We start from the raw sequence: 17,357 nt of genomic DNA, 5'->3' as shown, positions 1-17,357 counted from the left end.
ATGACAATGACCCAAAACACACGGCCAAGGCAACAAAGGAGTGGCTCAAGAAGAAGCACATTAAGGTCCTGGAGTGGCCTAGCCAGTCTCCAGATCTTAATCCCATAGAAAATCTGTGGAGGGAGCTGAAGGTTCGAGTTGCCAAACGTCAGCCTCGAAACCTTAATGACTTGGAGAAGATCTGCAAAGAGGAGTGGGACAAAATCCCTCCTGAGATGTGTGCAAACCTGGTGGCCAACTACAAGAAATGTCTGACCTCTGATTGCCAACAAGGGTTTTGCCACCAAGTACTAAGTCATGATTTGCAGAGGGGTCAAATACTTATTTCCCTCATTAAAATGCAAATCAATTAATAAAATTTTTGACATGCGTTTTTCTGGATTTTGTTGTTGTTATTCTGTCTCTCACTGTTCAAATAAACCTACCATTAAAATGATAGACTGATCATGTCTTTGTCAGTGGGCAAATGTACAAAATCAGCAGGGGATCAAATACTTTTTTCCCTCACTGTAAGTCTATGTAACGTATGTGATTTGTTAAGCCAAATTTTACTCCTGAATTAATTTAGGCTTGCCTAAACAAAACGACTATATTTTAGTTAGTTAGCTATATTTTTGTTATTTCTAGTTATGATTTTAGTTATAATTTTTCTTGCGTAATTTGTGTAGATTGTTGACAGAAAATGACAATTAAATCCATTTTAATCCCACTTTGTAATACAATAACATTTGAAGAAATCCAACGGGTCTGAATACTTTGCAAGGCACTGTACATATATACTGTACATTCAAATGAAAAACTGAAAAACTAAACAAAAACCTGCTATTTCAGTTATATAGCTTATCTTGACGTACAGTATCTTCCATGCTTTTGAAACAAAATGTGCAACCAGGAACACTTATTTTCTAAATAACCGTTCCAGTTTCTCTTCGTCTCTAACCCAGAATAGTTCTGGTTTCAGTTGTTACATTTGATCAAACAAGGCTATAAGGCCGTAGCAGCCTGTAGTGGTGGTTTTTGCACTCCAAGTTAGGCTATGTTGTAGTGCCGGATTGTGTGTTAGCATGTCGTGTTGTGCTAGCTAGCTTCCATACAGTCATCCCAGGCTAAGACTGTCTGGTTGACTTTAGATACAGTTCTATTTTTTAAATCTGCCTGGACTGTCTCTCGCTCATTTTCAGTGTTTTTTTAAGTGTGTTTGGCTGAGATGTTGCTAGTTTGCTTCAAAGTGGAGCCATTTTTGATCTTGGAGCGGCTGCTTGTAGTGTGCTTCCATTTTGTATGTGCACGTCTTGCATCTCTGATGGCATAACATTGAGAAGCTCATAAATAAATGTGATGTGCCAATACTTAGGAATGCATACTTTATATCTGTCTGGGTCTGTGTGTGTGCGTGGGTGCTTTGGATGACAACATTAACTTTTTCCCCATTTTTCTTTTTACTCATCTTATAACAAGCCTAACAGATGACATTCATCCAAATGCATATTCTTGACAATAGACTTACAATCATCTCACCTTTTAATTCCTAATCCATTATGAAATCATTATAACACATCATGGTAGATTTGACGTTAATGAGTAGTGCTATATAATCATATGGAGTATCAGTGATTCATTCAGCAACTAATAACCCCACTATACAGTTAGATCTATAATATGGAAGCGTATAGCTGTCAAAATGTTGTACGCTTCCATACTGTAATGCCGTAAAGCTTTGATTGACACTTCTTTATCTCTCCACTCTACCCCGAAGGTTGATGATACATACATGCAACTGAAGAAGGACCTGGAGTATCTAGACTTGAAGGTGGGAATGCTCTCTCTCCTCCAGTTTCCCTTTTTTCCTCCTCATCCCTCTCTTTCTCCTCTTCTGTGTTTCCCCCTCTCGTGGAGGCCTAATTTAATAGAGTAGGGTGAAGTTGGATCAGTTTTGTATTTCCCCTACTAATGGTTAAGGTTTGGATTGGGGGAGGGGAGGGGAGGGGAAGCTGATCATGGATCTGTACCTAGGGGAAATTCACCCTGGAGCTAGGCCTAATGCCTGGCCAAAGATCTCGAACGTTAACACACTCACCTTACTACTCACTGGATGACCAACACATGTTGTATCTCGGGGTAGAGCTGAGAATGACATGGCATGAATGGGGATTAACAAAACGCGAAACTTGGTAAAAGAACAAGCACACGGGATGTTTAAGGAAATACACTGCTCAAAAAAATAAAGGGAACACTAAAATAACACATCCTAGATCTGAATGAATGAAATAATATTATTAAATTGTTTTTTCTTTACATAGTTGAATGTGCTGACAACAAAATCACACAAAAATTATCAATGGAAATCAAATGTATCAACCCATGGAGGTCTGGATTTGGAGTCACCCTCAAAATTAAAGTGGAAAACCACACTACAGGCTGATCCAACTTTGATGTAATGTCCTTTTAACAAGTCAAAATGAGGCTCAGTAGTGTGTGTGGCCTCCACTTGCCTGTATGACCTCCCTACAACGCCTGGGCATGCTCCTGATGAGGTGGCGGATGGTCTCCTGAGGGATCTCCTCCCAGACCGGGACTAAAGCATCCGCCAACTCCTGGACAGTCTGTAGTGCAACGTGGCGTTGGTGGATGGAGCGAGACATGATGTCCCAGATGTGCTCAATTGGATTCAGGTCTGGGGAACGGGCGGGCCAGTCCATAGCATCAATGCCTTCCTCTTGCAGGAACTGCTGACACACTCCCGCCACATGAGGTCTAGCATTGTCTTGCATTAGGAGGAACCCAGGGCCAACCGCACCAGCATATGGTCTCACAAGGGGTCTGAGGATCTCATCTCGGTACCTAATGGCAGTCAGGCTACCTCTGGCGAGCACATGGAGGGCTGTGCGGCCCCCCAAAGAAATGCCACCCCACACCATGACTGACCCACCGCCAAACCGGTCATGCTGGAGGATGTTGCAGGCAGCAGAACGTTCTTCACGGCGTCTCCAGACTCTGTCACGTCTGTCACATGTGCTCAGTGTGAACCTGCTTTCATCTGTGAAGAGCACAGGGCGCCAGTGGCGAATTTGCCAATCTTGGTGTTCTCTGGCAAATGCCAAACGTCCTGCACGGTGTTGGGCTGTAAGCACAACCCCCACCTGTGGACGTCGGGCCCTCATACCACCCTCATGGAGTCTGTTTCTGACCGTTTGAGCAGACACATGCACATTTTTGGCCTGCTGGAGGTCATTTTGCAGGGCTCTGGCAGTGCTCCTCCTGCTCCTCCTTGCACAAAGGCGGAGGTAGCAGTCCTGCTGCTGGGTTGTTGCCCTCCTACGGCCTCCTCCACTTCTCCTGATGTACTGGCCTGTCTCCTGGTAGCGCCTCCATGCTCTGGACACTACGCTGACAGACACAGCAAACCTTCTTGCCACAGCTCGCATTGATGTGCCATCCTGGATGAGCTGCACTACCTGAGCCACTTGTGTGGGTTGTAGACTCAGTCTCATGCTACCACTAGAGTGAAAGCACCGCCAGCATTCAAAAGTGACCAAAACATCAGCCAGGAAGCATAGGAACTGAGAAGTGGTCTGTGGTCACCACCTCCAAAACCAGTCCTTTATTGGGGGTGTCTTGCTAATTGCCTATAATTTCCACCTGTTGTCTATTCCATTTGCACAACAGCATGTGAAATGTATTGTCAATCAGTGTTGCTTCCTAAGTGGACAGTTTGATTTCACAGAAGTGTGATTGACTTGGAGTTACATTGTGTTGTTTAAGTGTTCCCTTTATTTTTTTGAGCAGTGTATATGCATTAATAACTAGCTTACTAATATTTACAAATGTGTGAGAGAGAGCGAGAGAGAGAGACTGACACATGTACTGCCAGTTTATTTATATTTTGGCTCTATATTATACACTGAGTGTACAAAACATTAAGGATTCTACAAGGTGTTGAAAGAGTTCCACAGGGATGCTGGTCCATTTTAACGCCAATGCTTTCCACAGTTGTGTCAAGTTGGCTAGATGACCTTTGGGTGGTGGACCATTCTTGATACACACAGGAAACTGTTGAGCGTGAAAAACCCAGCAGCGTTGCAATTCTTTACACAAACCGGTGCGCCTGGCACCTACTACCATACCCTGTTTAAAGGCATTTAAATATTTTCATTCCCAATCACCCTCTGAATGGCACACATACACAATCCATGTCTCAATGGTCTCAAGGCTTTAAAATCCTTATTTAACCTGTCTCCTCCCCTTCATCTACACTGATTGAAGTGGATTTAACAAATTACATCAATAAGGGATCATAGCTTTCACCTGGATTCACCTGGTCAGTCTATGCCATGGAAAGAGCAGGCATCCTTAATGTTTTGTATACTCAGTGTACAGCTGCTTACCAAGATGACATTTGAATGTTCCTGAGTGGCCTAGTTGCAGTTTTAATCGCTGTCTAGCAATGATCAACAACCAATTTGACAGAGCTTGAAGAATTTTATTGTAAAATCCAGGTGTGCAAAGCTCTTAGAGACTTACCCAGAAAGACTCACAGCTGTAATAGCTGCCGAAGGTGACTCTAACGTGTTGACTCAGGGGTGTGAAAACGTATGTAAATGAGATATTTCTGTATTTAATTTTCAATACATTTTCTAGAATTTCTAAAAACATGTTTTCACTTTGTTATTATGGGGTATTGTGTGTAGATGGGTAAAAACCAGACATTTTGAATTCAGGCTGTAACAACGAAATGTGTATTAAGCCAAGGAATATGAATACTTTCTGAAAGCACTACATATTTCAAATTAGTGCATGTCAAGTGTTCCCCCCTGCCCACTTAGCGAAAGTTTTTAAATATGAGTCTACATGGAATTCAATAGAAGAAAACAGAGAGAAGGAGAGAGCGAGACTGCCAGTTCCTTAATGTTTTGGTTGTATAATACAGCCAGTGGCTACATTTAAGGAAATGTCAGTCTCTCTCTCTCTCCCTTACGCTCTGTTTTGTTTTTCTATTGAATTCAATATACAACCTTATGTGTAAGTCAAAGAACGATGCTGGGACTAGTTTATGTAGATACGGCTAGATTTCAACACTGTGCTTTGTTTGACAGTGTACGTATTCTTATCTTTCTGCCAAGAAGTGACAGGCCTTTCAGATAATTAAATAATCAAGACATAGGCGGACTTTCCAGCCTTCAGTGGCGATGGCTATGTAAAGTCATCCGACACCAGAGTCACTTCTTACTACAGCTCATAAACCCACTCGCTGGGCTGAAGAGACTGAGATTCAGAAGCGAATAAACATTGATAAAAAAAAAAATGCACTTTATTGTAATACATGATGCCTTGTGTTTAGTAAAAAGGACTGTATTAATGTCTAGTAGATGGCTACAAACACACTAAAGCAGGAAGCACCAGTGACTCGGTTAATAAGGAAGTGGTCAGATGACGCAGATGCTAAGCTACAGGACTGTTTTGCTAGCACAGACTGGAATATGTTCCGGGATTCTTCCGATAGCATTGAGGAGTACACCACATCACTGGCTTCATCAATAAGTGCATCGATGACGTCGTCCCCACAGTGACCGTACGTACATACCCCAACCAGAAGCAATGGATTACAGGCAACATCCGCACTGAGCTAAAGGGTAGAGCTGCCGCTTTCAAGGAGTGGGACTCTAACCCGGACGCTTATAAGAAATCCTGCTATGCCCTCCGACTAACCATCAAACAGGCAAAGAACACCTACGTGAGAATGCTCTTCATTGACTACAGCTCAGTGTTCAACACCATAGTGCCCTCAAAGTTCATCACTAAGCTAAGGACCCTGGGACTAAACACCTCCCTCTGCAACTGGATCCTGGACTTCCTGACGGGCCGCCCCCAGGTGGTAAGGGTAGGTAACAACATATCTGCCACGCTGATCCTCAACACGGGGGCCCCTCAGGGGTGCGTCCTCAGTCCCCTCCTGTACTCCCTGTTCACCCATGACTGCATGGCCATGCACGACTCCAACACCATCATTAAGTTTGCCAACGACACAACAGTGGTAGGCCTGATCACAGACAACGATGAGACAGCCTATAGGGAGGAGGTCAGAGACCTGGCCACGTGGTCCCAGGATAACAACCTCTCCCTCAATGTGATCAAGACAAAGGAGATGATTGTGGACTACAGGGAAAAAAAGAGGACTGAGCACACCCCATTCTCATCGACGGGGCTGTAGTGGAACAGGTTGAGAGCTTCAAGTTCTTTGGTGTCCACATCACCAACAAACTATCATGGTCCAAACACACCAAGACAGTCGTGAAGAGGGCACGACAAAACCTATTCCCCCTCAGGAGACTGAAAAGATTTGGCATGGGTCTTCAGATCCTCAAAAGGCCTCCGACCGCAAGGCACTACAGAGGGTAGTGCGTACGGCCCAGTACATCACTGGGGCCAAGCTTCCTGCCATCTAGGACCTCTATACCAGGCGGTGTCAGAGGAAGGCCCTCAAAATTGTCAAAGACTCCAGCTACCCTAGTCATAGACTGTTCTCTCTGCTATCGCACGGCAAGCGGTACCGGAGCGCCAAGTCTTGGTCCAAAAGGCTTCTTAACAGCTTCTACCCCCAAGCCATAAGACTCCTGAACAGCTAATCATGGCTACCTGGACTATTTGCATTGCATAATAGAAAAACAATTCCTCATCTATCTACACACAATACCCCATAATAACAAAGTGAAAACAAGTTTTTAGACATTTTTGTAAATGTATTAATAATAAAAAACAGATACCTTATTTACATAGGTATTCAGACCCTTTGCTATGAGACTCGAAATTGAGCTCCGGTGCATCCTGTTTCTATTGATCATCCTTGAGATGTTTCTACAATTTGATTGGACTCCACCTGTGGTAAATTCAATTGATTGGACATGATTTGGAAAGGCACATGCCTGTCTATAAAAGGTTCCACAGTTGACAGTGCATGTCAGAGCAAAAACCAAGCAATGAGGTCGAAGGAAGGCTGTAACATAACAAAATGTGGAAAAAGTCAAGGGGTCTGTATACTTTCCGAGTGCACTGTATATAATATTTGTTATTTTATTTTTTGTCAATTTCGACCAGCCAACCCAAATTAAAGATGGACCGGCCCTTCTGGCATTTGCCAGAATTGCCAGACGGCCAATCCGCCCTTGCACAACATGACCATAATGCAGACTCCATACTGTTGTAAATATGACATAACAGTTGGTATACGAACGGGTATATTCAAATGAATGGTCAAATTGCTAACTTGCTTATAGCAAACGGCAGCCGTTTAACAGTGGCTCTTTATCTCCTATTTGACGCAGATAAAAAGTTTAGAGCCGTTCATCCTCATGGCTCACAGTGTGCTACTGCACTGCACTGCCGGGCCCCTCAGGCCCCTATGGAACGTAAGCACTGGGGACACACTGTGTATGTATGTGCGTGTGTGTGTATGCAGTGCTTTGTAAAAGTATTCATCCCCCTTGGCGTTTTTCCTATTTTGTTGCATTACAACCTGTAATTTAAATTGATTTTATTTGGATTTCATGTAATGGACATACACAAAATAGTCCAAATTGGTGAAGTGAAATGAAAAAAAATAGCTTGTTAAAAAAAAATCTTTAAAAAAAATAACGGAAAAGTGGTGCGTGCATATGTATTCACCCCCTTTGCTATGAAGCCCCTAAATAAGATCTGGTGCAACCAATTACCTTCAGAAGTAAATGTCTTGGAATGGCCTAGTCAAAGCCCAGACCTCAATCTAATTGAGAATCTGTGGTATGACTTAAAGATTGCTGTACACCAGCGGAACCCATCCAACTTGAAGGAGCTGGAGCAGTTTTGCCTTGAAGAATGGGCAAAAATCCCAGTGGCTAGATGTGCCAAGCTTATAGAGACATACCCCAAGAGACTTGCAGCTGTTATTGCTGCAAAAGGTGTCTCTACAAAGTATTGACTTTGGGGGGGTGAATAGTTATTGCACGCTCAAGCTTTCTGTTTCTTTGTCTTATTTCTTGTTTGTTTCACAAGAAAAAATATTTTGCATCTTCAAAGTGGTAGGCATGTTGTGTAAATCAAATGATACAAACCCCCCAAAAATCAATTTTAATTCCAAGTTGTAAGGCAACAAAATAGAAAAAATGCCAAGGGGGGTGAATACTTTCGCAAGCCACTGTACATGTTTATGAGAGAGATCATCCCATCGCTTAAAACTGTGTGTCTATGTCCATGGCTGTGTGTGGGTACTGGCTTGGCATTGACCCCTCTGTAACCCCTGACTCTCGACTCCTCTGTGACGTGATTGGTGGTTCTGGCCTGGGATGGCTCTGCAGTGCATGTGCAGTGGTTCGGTGGTTGAAAAGCTAGCTGCTTGCACCATCCTCCTGTTGATCTATCAAACATATCTCCTTGATATATCCCCAGTACAACACATCAAAACACAGCATGTTTACCCTGAACCCAGTTGGTTCAGAATATACTCTAGGAATGCAAAAAAACAAATGTTGTACAAATCTATGTATTTCCAACACTGGGAGTATTGTAAGGAGTAGCCTAAGTAGCAGTGTCTCATTCCATTTTTGTTTTAAAATGGGTTTGTTGTCCATCTTCTTGTGATGCAGGGACATGAAAAGATATGGAGAGAAAAAAAATGTAATCGATGGCCATTGTTATGAGTGGCGTTCATGCAAAGATCTTCTTTGTCTCTCTGTGTCATATAGGCTGCATTTGTCAATGGCTATTTTCTTACTTTCTCTAAGCCATCATGGTTAGTTCACGGTTGGTTTCCTCATTGTGCTTTCAGTGTAACTTTTCAGTATCCTCAACAACCAATATCCCTACCAGAAGATACACTCAGTGGCCAGTTTATTAGGTACACCCATCTAGTACCGGGTTGGACCCCCCTTTGCTTCCAGAACAGCCAGAATTCTTCGGGGCATAGAAACGTTGGTCAATTGGTATCAAGGGACCAACCATTACACCACGGCCACCAGCCTGTACCGTTGACACCAGGCAGGATGGGGCCATGGACTCATGCTGCTTAGCCAAATCCTGACTCTATCATCAGCATGACGCCAGTTAGCTTGCACGATTCATACCATTCTCCTTCGACCTCTCATCAACGAGCTGTTTTCACCCACAGGACTGCCACTGACTGAATGTTTTTTGTTTGTTGCACCATTCTCTGTAAACTCTAGACACTGTCGTGCGTGAAAAGCCCAGGAGGCCGGCCGTTTCTGAGATACTGGAACCGGTGCGCCTGGCAACGACGATCATATCACGCTCAAAGTCGCTTAGGTCACCCGTTTTGCCCATTTTAATGTTCAATCGAACAGTAACTGAATGCCTTGATGACTGTCTGCCTGCTTTATATAGCAAGCCACTGCCACGTGACTCACTGTCTGTAGGAGTGAACCATTTTCGTGAACGCAGTGGTGTACCTAATAAACTGGCCACTGAGTGTACATAGAGCAACAATATTTGAAGATGTATTTCTTTTCTGGTCCCAAGGTGATTGGAAGTCAGACGTTGAAAGAAGCAACGAAACCTGTCAGAGTAGCCGAGAGTGATGTGGATGTGAGTATGAGCGAGAATCACAACAGAGCAGTTTTCCGCATTGCTCACACACTAATGCACACAAATACGCATACCCACTCTCACATACTCTCTCTTTCTCTCTCCCACCCGCAACCCTTAACAACATTTTCACTCCATATCCTCTTGTCCCAAAAGGACATTTTGAGTTTTAGCTTAAAACTTTTCTGGAAGGGTACAGAGATGAGGAGACTGATACACTGACTACCATAGACCCTTAGGGGAATAGAGTGAGCAATACAAATTTAATAAATCAAATCAAATAATAATGAAATAAGTGTTGACTAGGATTTAGTGGGCTATTTACCTCAACTTCAAGAGAAAAATGTATGAAGTCGTGAATCTTTCAGTTCTATATTAAAAGCGTAGCATTAAAAAAAATATTTTTCTCCTATCAGAGTGTAACTACTACAAAAGGAGTTGAAGAGTGTAGCGTTGATAGCTCGGCACTTTAACAATTTATAAGGGTGCCAGGGTTTTTCTATCCGCACAGACTATTTCATGGCATCAATAAAGCAATATTACTGCGCGTGGAAAAAAACACAAATAAATGATGTATTCAACAGAATGGCAAATTGAGCATAAACACTATACATATGTTTGCGCCTGCGAAAGATACCATGCAACTTAATATAGTTATAACTACAAACAATTATTATGCAACTTTATGTAACAACTTTAATTAGATGGAATACTATTTGTTCACATCGAGCGGTGTGTTTGTGATCTTACTGCCTTCGTGAAAACTGCAGTTTCCCACAAATAGCCCGTAAATTGGTAAATTGAGAGATGAAGATCAGTTGATCCAACCTTTGTCATGACGTTTGGGTTTCTTAGGGTACGTCCCAAATGGCACCCTATTCCCCAAGGACTCTGGTCAAAAGAAGTGCACTGTATAAGAACTAGGGTGCCATTTGGGACGCAGCCTTAACCAGGGATTAATTAGGAGGACTCTGAGGTTCTGAGACACTTTGACAAAAGGGCAGCGTGGGATGTGGCGTATTTGCATAAAGGGTTTGCTCTGCATAATTATCAGCTAATGAGACAGGAGAGAGGGATACGTACACACTTCTGCACGTAGACTTGCACGCACGCACGTACACACACACACACACACACACACACAAACTGGTGAAATGTTAGAGGGGGAGGAGATACATGTACATGGAGGAAAATGATGCACACACACACTGTAGGAAACCGTAGGAAAGATTGAGACCCACTGTGGACAGGCCAGGTCTGTAACAGCCCTGTCTGTCTCTCTCTGTCTGTCTCACTGTCTGTCCCTGGCCTACAGGTGAAACTCAGTCGGTTATGTGAGCAGGACAAGACCCTGAAGGAACTGGAGGTCCGGATCAGCTCACTGAAGGACGATAAGGTACTGACACTTCATCTCTATACTCATGTGTCTCATTGCATTTGGGTCTGGTTTAATTTGTTATCAGCCAAGAAATCAATGTCAATTCAATGTATGAGGTAAAACATGTAAATTATTCAAATTTAAAGGGTTTTCTTTTGTATGGTTTTTCTTCCATCTTTACAAAATTGACAGCATTGTGTGCATTTCCCGAGTTGAAATGGAATTGTCCTTGACCCTGCTGTCTCTGATATTGACCTCTAATCCCTGACCCGTCAGGACAAGCTGGAGTCGGTTCTGGACGTGTCCCACCAACAGATGGAGCAGTACAGAGATCAGGCGGCCCACCTGGAGAAGATAGCCTACCAACAGAGACTCCTACAAGAGGACGTGGTGCACATCAGGGCCGAGATCTCCAGTGTGTCCACGGTGAGATCATCACACACACCTGTGTGTGGGGGTGGGGTTGGGGGGCCTTACCCATGCCCACGACGTTCAGGCCCTACCCTACCCAGGACCGATTGCTTCTGCCAAATTTAAGGCCCGGCCCTGCCCGAAATCAGAAATACCTTATTCCGTTAGTAAATCCATTAGCTTCTCCTCTCTGTCTGTCACTCACTCCCTGCGTGCAGCTCGCTCTGCATGCGCTATGCTCATGACCGCTCTGAGTCTGTGAGTATCCATAGCTCCGCTTGGGTTGCTCTGCTCAATGAAGAGACATATGAGCAGTTAGCTGTTAGCTACTTTTCTTCACTCTAAACTCTGACAAAACTCCAGGAACATTATTATTTTCTATGAAATAATCTCTCTTGTCTTGTATTTGATGAGGTTGAAGCACTTCTAACACAAAGTTATGATTTTAGTCAGATGTCACAAAGTGCTTATACAGAAACCCAGCCTAAAACCCCAAACAGCAAGCAATGTACTCTACCAGGATGCTGACCTTCTAGGCAGAGTTGCAAAGACAAAGCCATATCTCAGACTGGCCAATACAAATAAAATATTAAGAAGGGCAGTCTGAGATATGGCTTTTTCTTTGCAACTCTGCCTAGAAGGTCAGCATCCCGGAGTCGCCTCTTCACTGTTGACGTTGAGACTGGTGTTTTGCGGGTACTATTTAATGAAGCTGCCAGTTGAGGACCTGTGAGGCGCCTGTATCTCAAACTAGACACTAATGTATTTGTCCTCTTGCTCAGTTGTGCACCGGGGCCTCCCACTCCTCTTTCTATTCTGGTTAGAGCCAGTTTGCGCTGTTCTGTGAAGGGAGTAGTACACAGTGTTGTACGAGATCTTCAGTTTCTTGCCATTTTCTTGCATGGAATAGCCTTCATTTCTCAGAACAAGAATAGACTGACAAGTTTCAGAAGAAAGTTTTGTGCCTGTAATCGAACCCACAATTGCTGATGCTCCAGATACTCAACTAGTCTCAAGAAGGCCTGTTTTATTGCTTCTCTAATCAGCACAACAGTTTTCAGCTGTGCTAACATAATTGCATAAGGGTTTTCTAATGATCAATTAGCCTTTTAAAATGATCAACTTGGATTAGCAAACACAACATGCCATTGGAACAAAGGACTGATGGTTGCTGATAATGGGCCTCTGTACACCTATGTAGATATTCCATTAAAAATCAGCCGTTTCCAGCTACAATAGCCAATGTCTAGACTGTATTTCTGATCAATTTGATGTTATTTTAATGGACAAAGAAATTGCCGTCCTTTCGAAAACAAGGACATTTCTAAGTGACCCCAAACTTTTGAACGGTAGTGTAGATGTCGCAGAGCTCTAGTGTGTGTTATATACATGCAGATCCTAGTGTATGGTCTTCTGTGTGGCTCTGGCCAACACATTCCACGCTATGTGTTTATGAAAACTCTCTCTTACCCTGCTGCTTCATGTTGTGTGTAGGAGATGGCCCGGGCCTGGGAGGAGTACAGCAGGCTGGAGAGCTCAGTGGAGCAGTTGAGGACCGTGCTACAGGCCCACATGAACCACAGCACCACCCCTCAGGTCAGAGCTGCTACTGCATCTCAACATCACTTCAACACAGCTCAGTGCTGTGCAGTGCTGCTATTCCACTCTACGGGGACAATGTCCACAGGTGTAGACATGAACAGAACATAGAGTTGTTATTCACTGTTTTGAAGCGTGTACTGTAGACTGGGTGGGTATACTGTGGAAATACTGTTTGTTGTGTGTGTATAGCACAGTAGGAACCAGCTAAGGTGTGTGTGTGTGTCTCTCTCTCTCTCTCTCTCTCTCTCTCTCTCTCTCTCTCTCTCTCTCTCTCTCTCTCTCTCTCTCTCTCTCTCTCTCTCTCTCTCTCTCTCTCTCTCTCTCTCTCTCTCTCTCTCTCTCTCTCTCTCTCTCTCTCTCTCTCTCTCTCTCTCTCTCTCTCTCTCTCTCTCTCTCTCTCTCTCTCTCTCTCTCTCTCTTTGCGTGTTTGTGTGTGTACATGCATGCGTACGGGTGTTATGTTTTCCAGCAGGAGAAAACAGAGATAAAGCGGGAGCTGTGGAGGATCGAGGATGTGATGGCAGGACTGAGTTCCAGCAAAGCCAACTACAAGATCACAATCGACTCGGTGCAGAACCCAGGTGGGAGAAATCACCAACTGTCCAGACATCCACACCCACCTACTATGTTTAACCATATTTTACTCAATTCTATTCAGATGAAACAACTTTATTTGTCCCCTTGGGGGAATTCCTAACTACAATACACTACATGGGAGACAAATGACCATGGTAGTTTTCCATACCAGATAGCCAAATCTAATCTCCCTATACCATTGTTACAAAACCAACTACACCAAACTACCTCCATATCCTAACACTTACCATGACAGACAAACAAGCACAGAGGTCAGTCATACCTTCATTCTTTGCCTGTGTGTGAATTTGTAGGCACTTTGCCTGTGTTTTTCTGTTTTCCAGAGAGGAAACTAGTGGCTTCAGTGTCGGATCCTGCAGTGACTTCGCAGAGCGCTACGCCCCCTGTAGGGGAGGTTAGGCCCCCTCCTCGCAGCTCCTACACACTGCCAAAATGGGTGAGTGGCAGTTGAGTTTGTAAATCTGGGTTTACTGGGGGATTCGAACCTGTACATGGACCAAAGTGGGTGAGTTTATAAAAGCAGTTAGTCCTGCATTAGAGTGGATATGTAGACATAGGTTTAATCAAAGTCAAGCTGTCAAAAGTGTGTGAGTTTGGAGCTACTGTACAAAGAGATTCTAAAGTAAGTGAGTTGAGGACACGTGACCTGTGCTGTGAAGGGTCAGAATACTTAAAACACATTTAACAGTAAAGCTGAATAGGAAACCTAGATAGCCCTGAGTTTGTAGAATGACTCCCTTCTAATCAGTGGTTGTCTCAAAGCGTTACTAGCTGACAAATCCTTAATTCCGCCCACTCCAATGTCCCTCCCCTCAGGCCTCATCCTCCAATGAGTTTTGAGGTACTTGACAATAAGTACCAATTGTGACTTACTTCCTGTATGGGTGTGGCTCTGGTACAGGCAGAAGATGAGGCTCCTCCCAGACCACCCCTGCCCCACCTCTATGACAATGAAGACCCGCCCCCCGCCATCCCACCCCTCCCCAAAGAGGCGTCGGTGGTAGTAAGACACACGTCGGTTCGCGGGCTCAAACGCCAGTCAGACGAGAGGAAGAGAGACCGAGAGACCGGAGGGTGTGTCAACGGAGACTTTAAGGTCAGGACAAGCCTTTATTTTATTTAGTGATTTATTGTTAAGACGAGCCTTTGTTGTACTACTAATGTGTATGCTGCACGTACAACAGTGCTTTTATTGGATGCCGTTTGTAAAGTTGAACAGTCAATTGTGGCATTTGCGGTATCAAAAACACTGCTGTTTTCAGCTGTCACCATCGAAGCCAGTTTTACATGACGATATCATACTGTCACTCAGCCATGTAACTTCCTCATCACTGAAATCTCACTGACCAATGTCACTTTGACGAGATGCAAAAAGGCTGCATTCTATTCCAAAAAGCAGTTCTCTTTCCTCTTCCCTCATTCACAAATCTTCATGCATCTGAGACAACTGAATAGGCAATATAGCGGGAATGAGTTGCTAACACACCTTTCCAGTCGTCTCTGAAGGAGAGGGAATGAGGGTTGAGGGAAAGGCGACAACATTTTGAAATGGAATGCAGCCTTTACCTCATTGAGAGCAATATGTATTGTATTAAGTTGACTCGAACCTCACTGATCTAGTTTGTGACAACTGCAGTATGATTGCGTTTCAGGTGGAGCTGCGGTCATACCTGAGTGAACCAGAACTGCCAGGGATGGGCCGGAGCAGCACAGGGTCTGCGGGGGGCTACCAGACCCTCCCAAACAAAGGTATCATCAGCCTGTTTTATGCTTACATTCCACTCTGTGTCTCTACAGATCAGTGGTGCTGTGTCAGAATGGGTTTCCCCCCAGGCATACTGTGACAGTGTTTCCTGTTTCCTGTCCGTAACAGGTCTGTCGGGCTCATCGTCGAGGCTGAACCAGTCCAGTAACATCTCCTCCTATGTGACCCTGAGGAGAGGGGCGGCCGCCTCTGCAGAGAGGGTGAGTCACCACACATGGGGTCCATCGCAGAGCCTGCTCTGGTGAAAAGTAGTGCACTATGTAAGGAATAGAGAGGAAGAGTCACCAATCAGAGGAAGGAACGAGATATGAGCTTTATCCAAATGACACCCTATTTTCTATATAGTGCACTACTTTTGACCAGGGCCAACAAGGCTGACATTAGCCATGCAGTAACCTCTTAATCCTAAGGAGAAAATTCACCAGACTGATTGTCTGTCTGCACAGTACTGGGCCGTTTGTCTTTTGCTTGCTGTTTGCCCGGTGTGTTATAGGGACCACCCGCTGTTGGCGACTTCTGGCTGTCATTTTGCCTGTTTCTACACGTAGAATGGGTTTACGGCGGCACTCTGTCCAGAAGATGCATCTTTGTTTTTCTTTCTTCCCCCTTTCCTTTACCCCTCTTCCTATCACACCCCTATGTCACTACCCATCTCATATCTCTTTCACGATGTTTCCCTCTCCTCCTATCCTTCTCTCCTTTCTATCTCTCTCTCTCTTTCTCACTCTCTTTCTCACTCTCTCTCGCTTTCTCACTGTCTCACTCACTCTCTCGCTTTCTCATTCTCTCTCTCTCTCTCTCTCTCTCTCACACTCTCTCTCTCTCACACTCTCTCTCTCTCACACTCTCTCTCTCACACACTCTCTCTCTCTCTCACACACACTCTCTCTCTCTCTCTCTCTCTCACACTCTCTCTCTCTTTCTCTCACACTCTCTCTCTCTCTCACACACTCTCTCTCTCTCTCACTCTCTCTCTCTCTCTCACACTCTCTCTCTCTCTCTCTCTCTCTCACACTCTCTCTCTCTCTCTCACTCTCTGTCCCAGGAGAGACCTAAGAGTGCTTTGGAGCAGCTGTACACCTATGACCAGCAGCCCCAGCCTCTGGCCCAGGCCCCCCGGGGCCGCATGAGCGCAGAGGAGCAGCTGGAGCGCATGAAGAGGCACCAGAGGGCCCTGGTGCGCGAGCGCAAGAGGAACCTCAGCCAGGGAGAACGCCACGCCACCTCCAACACCACTACCCATCGTTCCTCCTCCTCCACCAGGCCTCTCTCCTCCACTGACCTGGGCTCAGTACGTTACCCCCGCAGCAGAAGCAGGGACCTCTGCCACTGTCACGCCCCTGCCGAACCCCCCACATAGGTGCCGCCTCCGCAAGTGCTAACATGCTAAGCGACTAACGCTAACACTATTTTCCCACCCTCTCCCGCATGTGTAACCAATGGCAGTAACTTGAGTAACGTTAGCATCGTGCTAACACGCTAAGGGCCGGTGGGACTGGCTGGGACAAAGCCGTGGCTGGCTGGGCTGGGCTATGGAGCAGTTGGACTGAGCGTGGTGGAGGCTGCTTGGGAGAGTAGGGGAGGGGATATCTGTCAGATATGGACTGTAAGACAGAGCTGTTCCCCATATTAAGGTGTATGGGTTGAGTTAAACCTATCACTAGTGCCCCCGTGTGGTACCTCACTGACACACACTGAATGTATATCAAGGAGAAGAAGAGAGGGACTGGCTACAGGCATAGCTCTGCCTTCCCTCTCTCTCTGTCACGAGAAAAGAAAAGCCCATTTTATGTACATTTACACTTATGTACATTTGTATTTATTTACTGAAGGATATTTTCAGTAGCCTCTACATTTGTAAAATTATATTTTATAGAGATTTGATAAAGTGGGGATGGGGAAATGTGTACCATGTTTGAACAAATCAACTCGGTGGGAAATGGAAGGGGCACAAATCATTACCAAACCGCCCTGCTCCCTCAATCTTTCAAATGATATGAATCGAATGAAATCAAAGTGCCTTTTGTTCCTGGT

The 17,357-nt window shown here is 44.7% G+C and overlaps 1 protein-coding gene across 2 annotated transcripts in view; it reads left to right on the top strand.

The window, feature by feature from the left end:
* The window catches only part of LOC311135278 (pleckstrin homology domain-containing family A member 7-like), a gene marked incomplete at its 5' end in the record, with an annotated part of 186,933 nt that overhangs the window by 163,256 nt on the left and 6,320 nt on the right, over positions 1–17,357 (top strand). For both annotated transcript variants that reach the window (XM_084169234.1, XM_084169235.1), the window contains 11 exons: positions 1,757–1,810; positions 9,505–9,570; positions 10,886–10,966; positions 11,225–11,374; positions 12,854–12,955; positions 13,431–13,542; positions 13,882–13,994; positions 14,460–14,654; positions 15,211–15,307; positions 15,432–15,523; positions 16,369–16,614. In XM_084169234.1, the coding sequence (XP_084025360.1) occupies positions 1,757–1,810; positions 9,505–9,570; positions 10,886–10,966; positions 11,225–11,374; positions 12,854–12,955; positions 13,431–13,542; positions 13,882–13,994; positions 14,460–14,654; positions 15,211–15,307; positions 15,432–15,523; positions 16,369–16,614 (1,308 nt within the window). The remainder of the gene's footprint in view (positions 1–1,756; positions 1,811–9,504; positions 9,571–10,885; positions 10,967–11,224; positions 11,375–12,853; positions 12,956–13,430; positions 13,543–13,881; positions 13,995–14,459; positions 14,655–15,210; positions 15,308–15,431; positions 15,524–16,368; positions 16,615–17,357) is intronic.

This window comes from Coregonus lavaretus, assembly GCF_964263955.1.
Source record: "Coregonus lavaretus genome assembly, chromosome: 9".
Classification (NCBI taxonomy): domain Eukaryota; kingdom Metazoa; phylum Chordata; class Actinopteri; order Salmoniformes; family Salmonidae; genus Coregonus; species Coregonus lavaretus.
The sequence above is the reverse complement of the archived record's forward strand: the minus strand, read 5'-3'. Positions and strand labels throughout refer to the sequence as shown.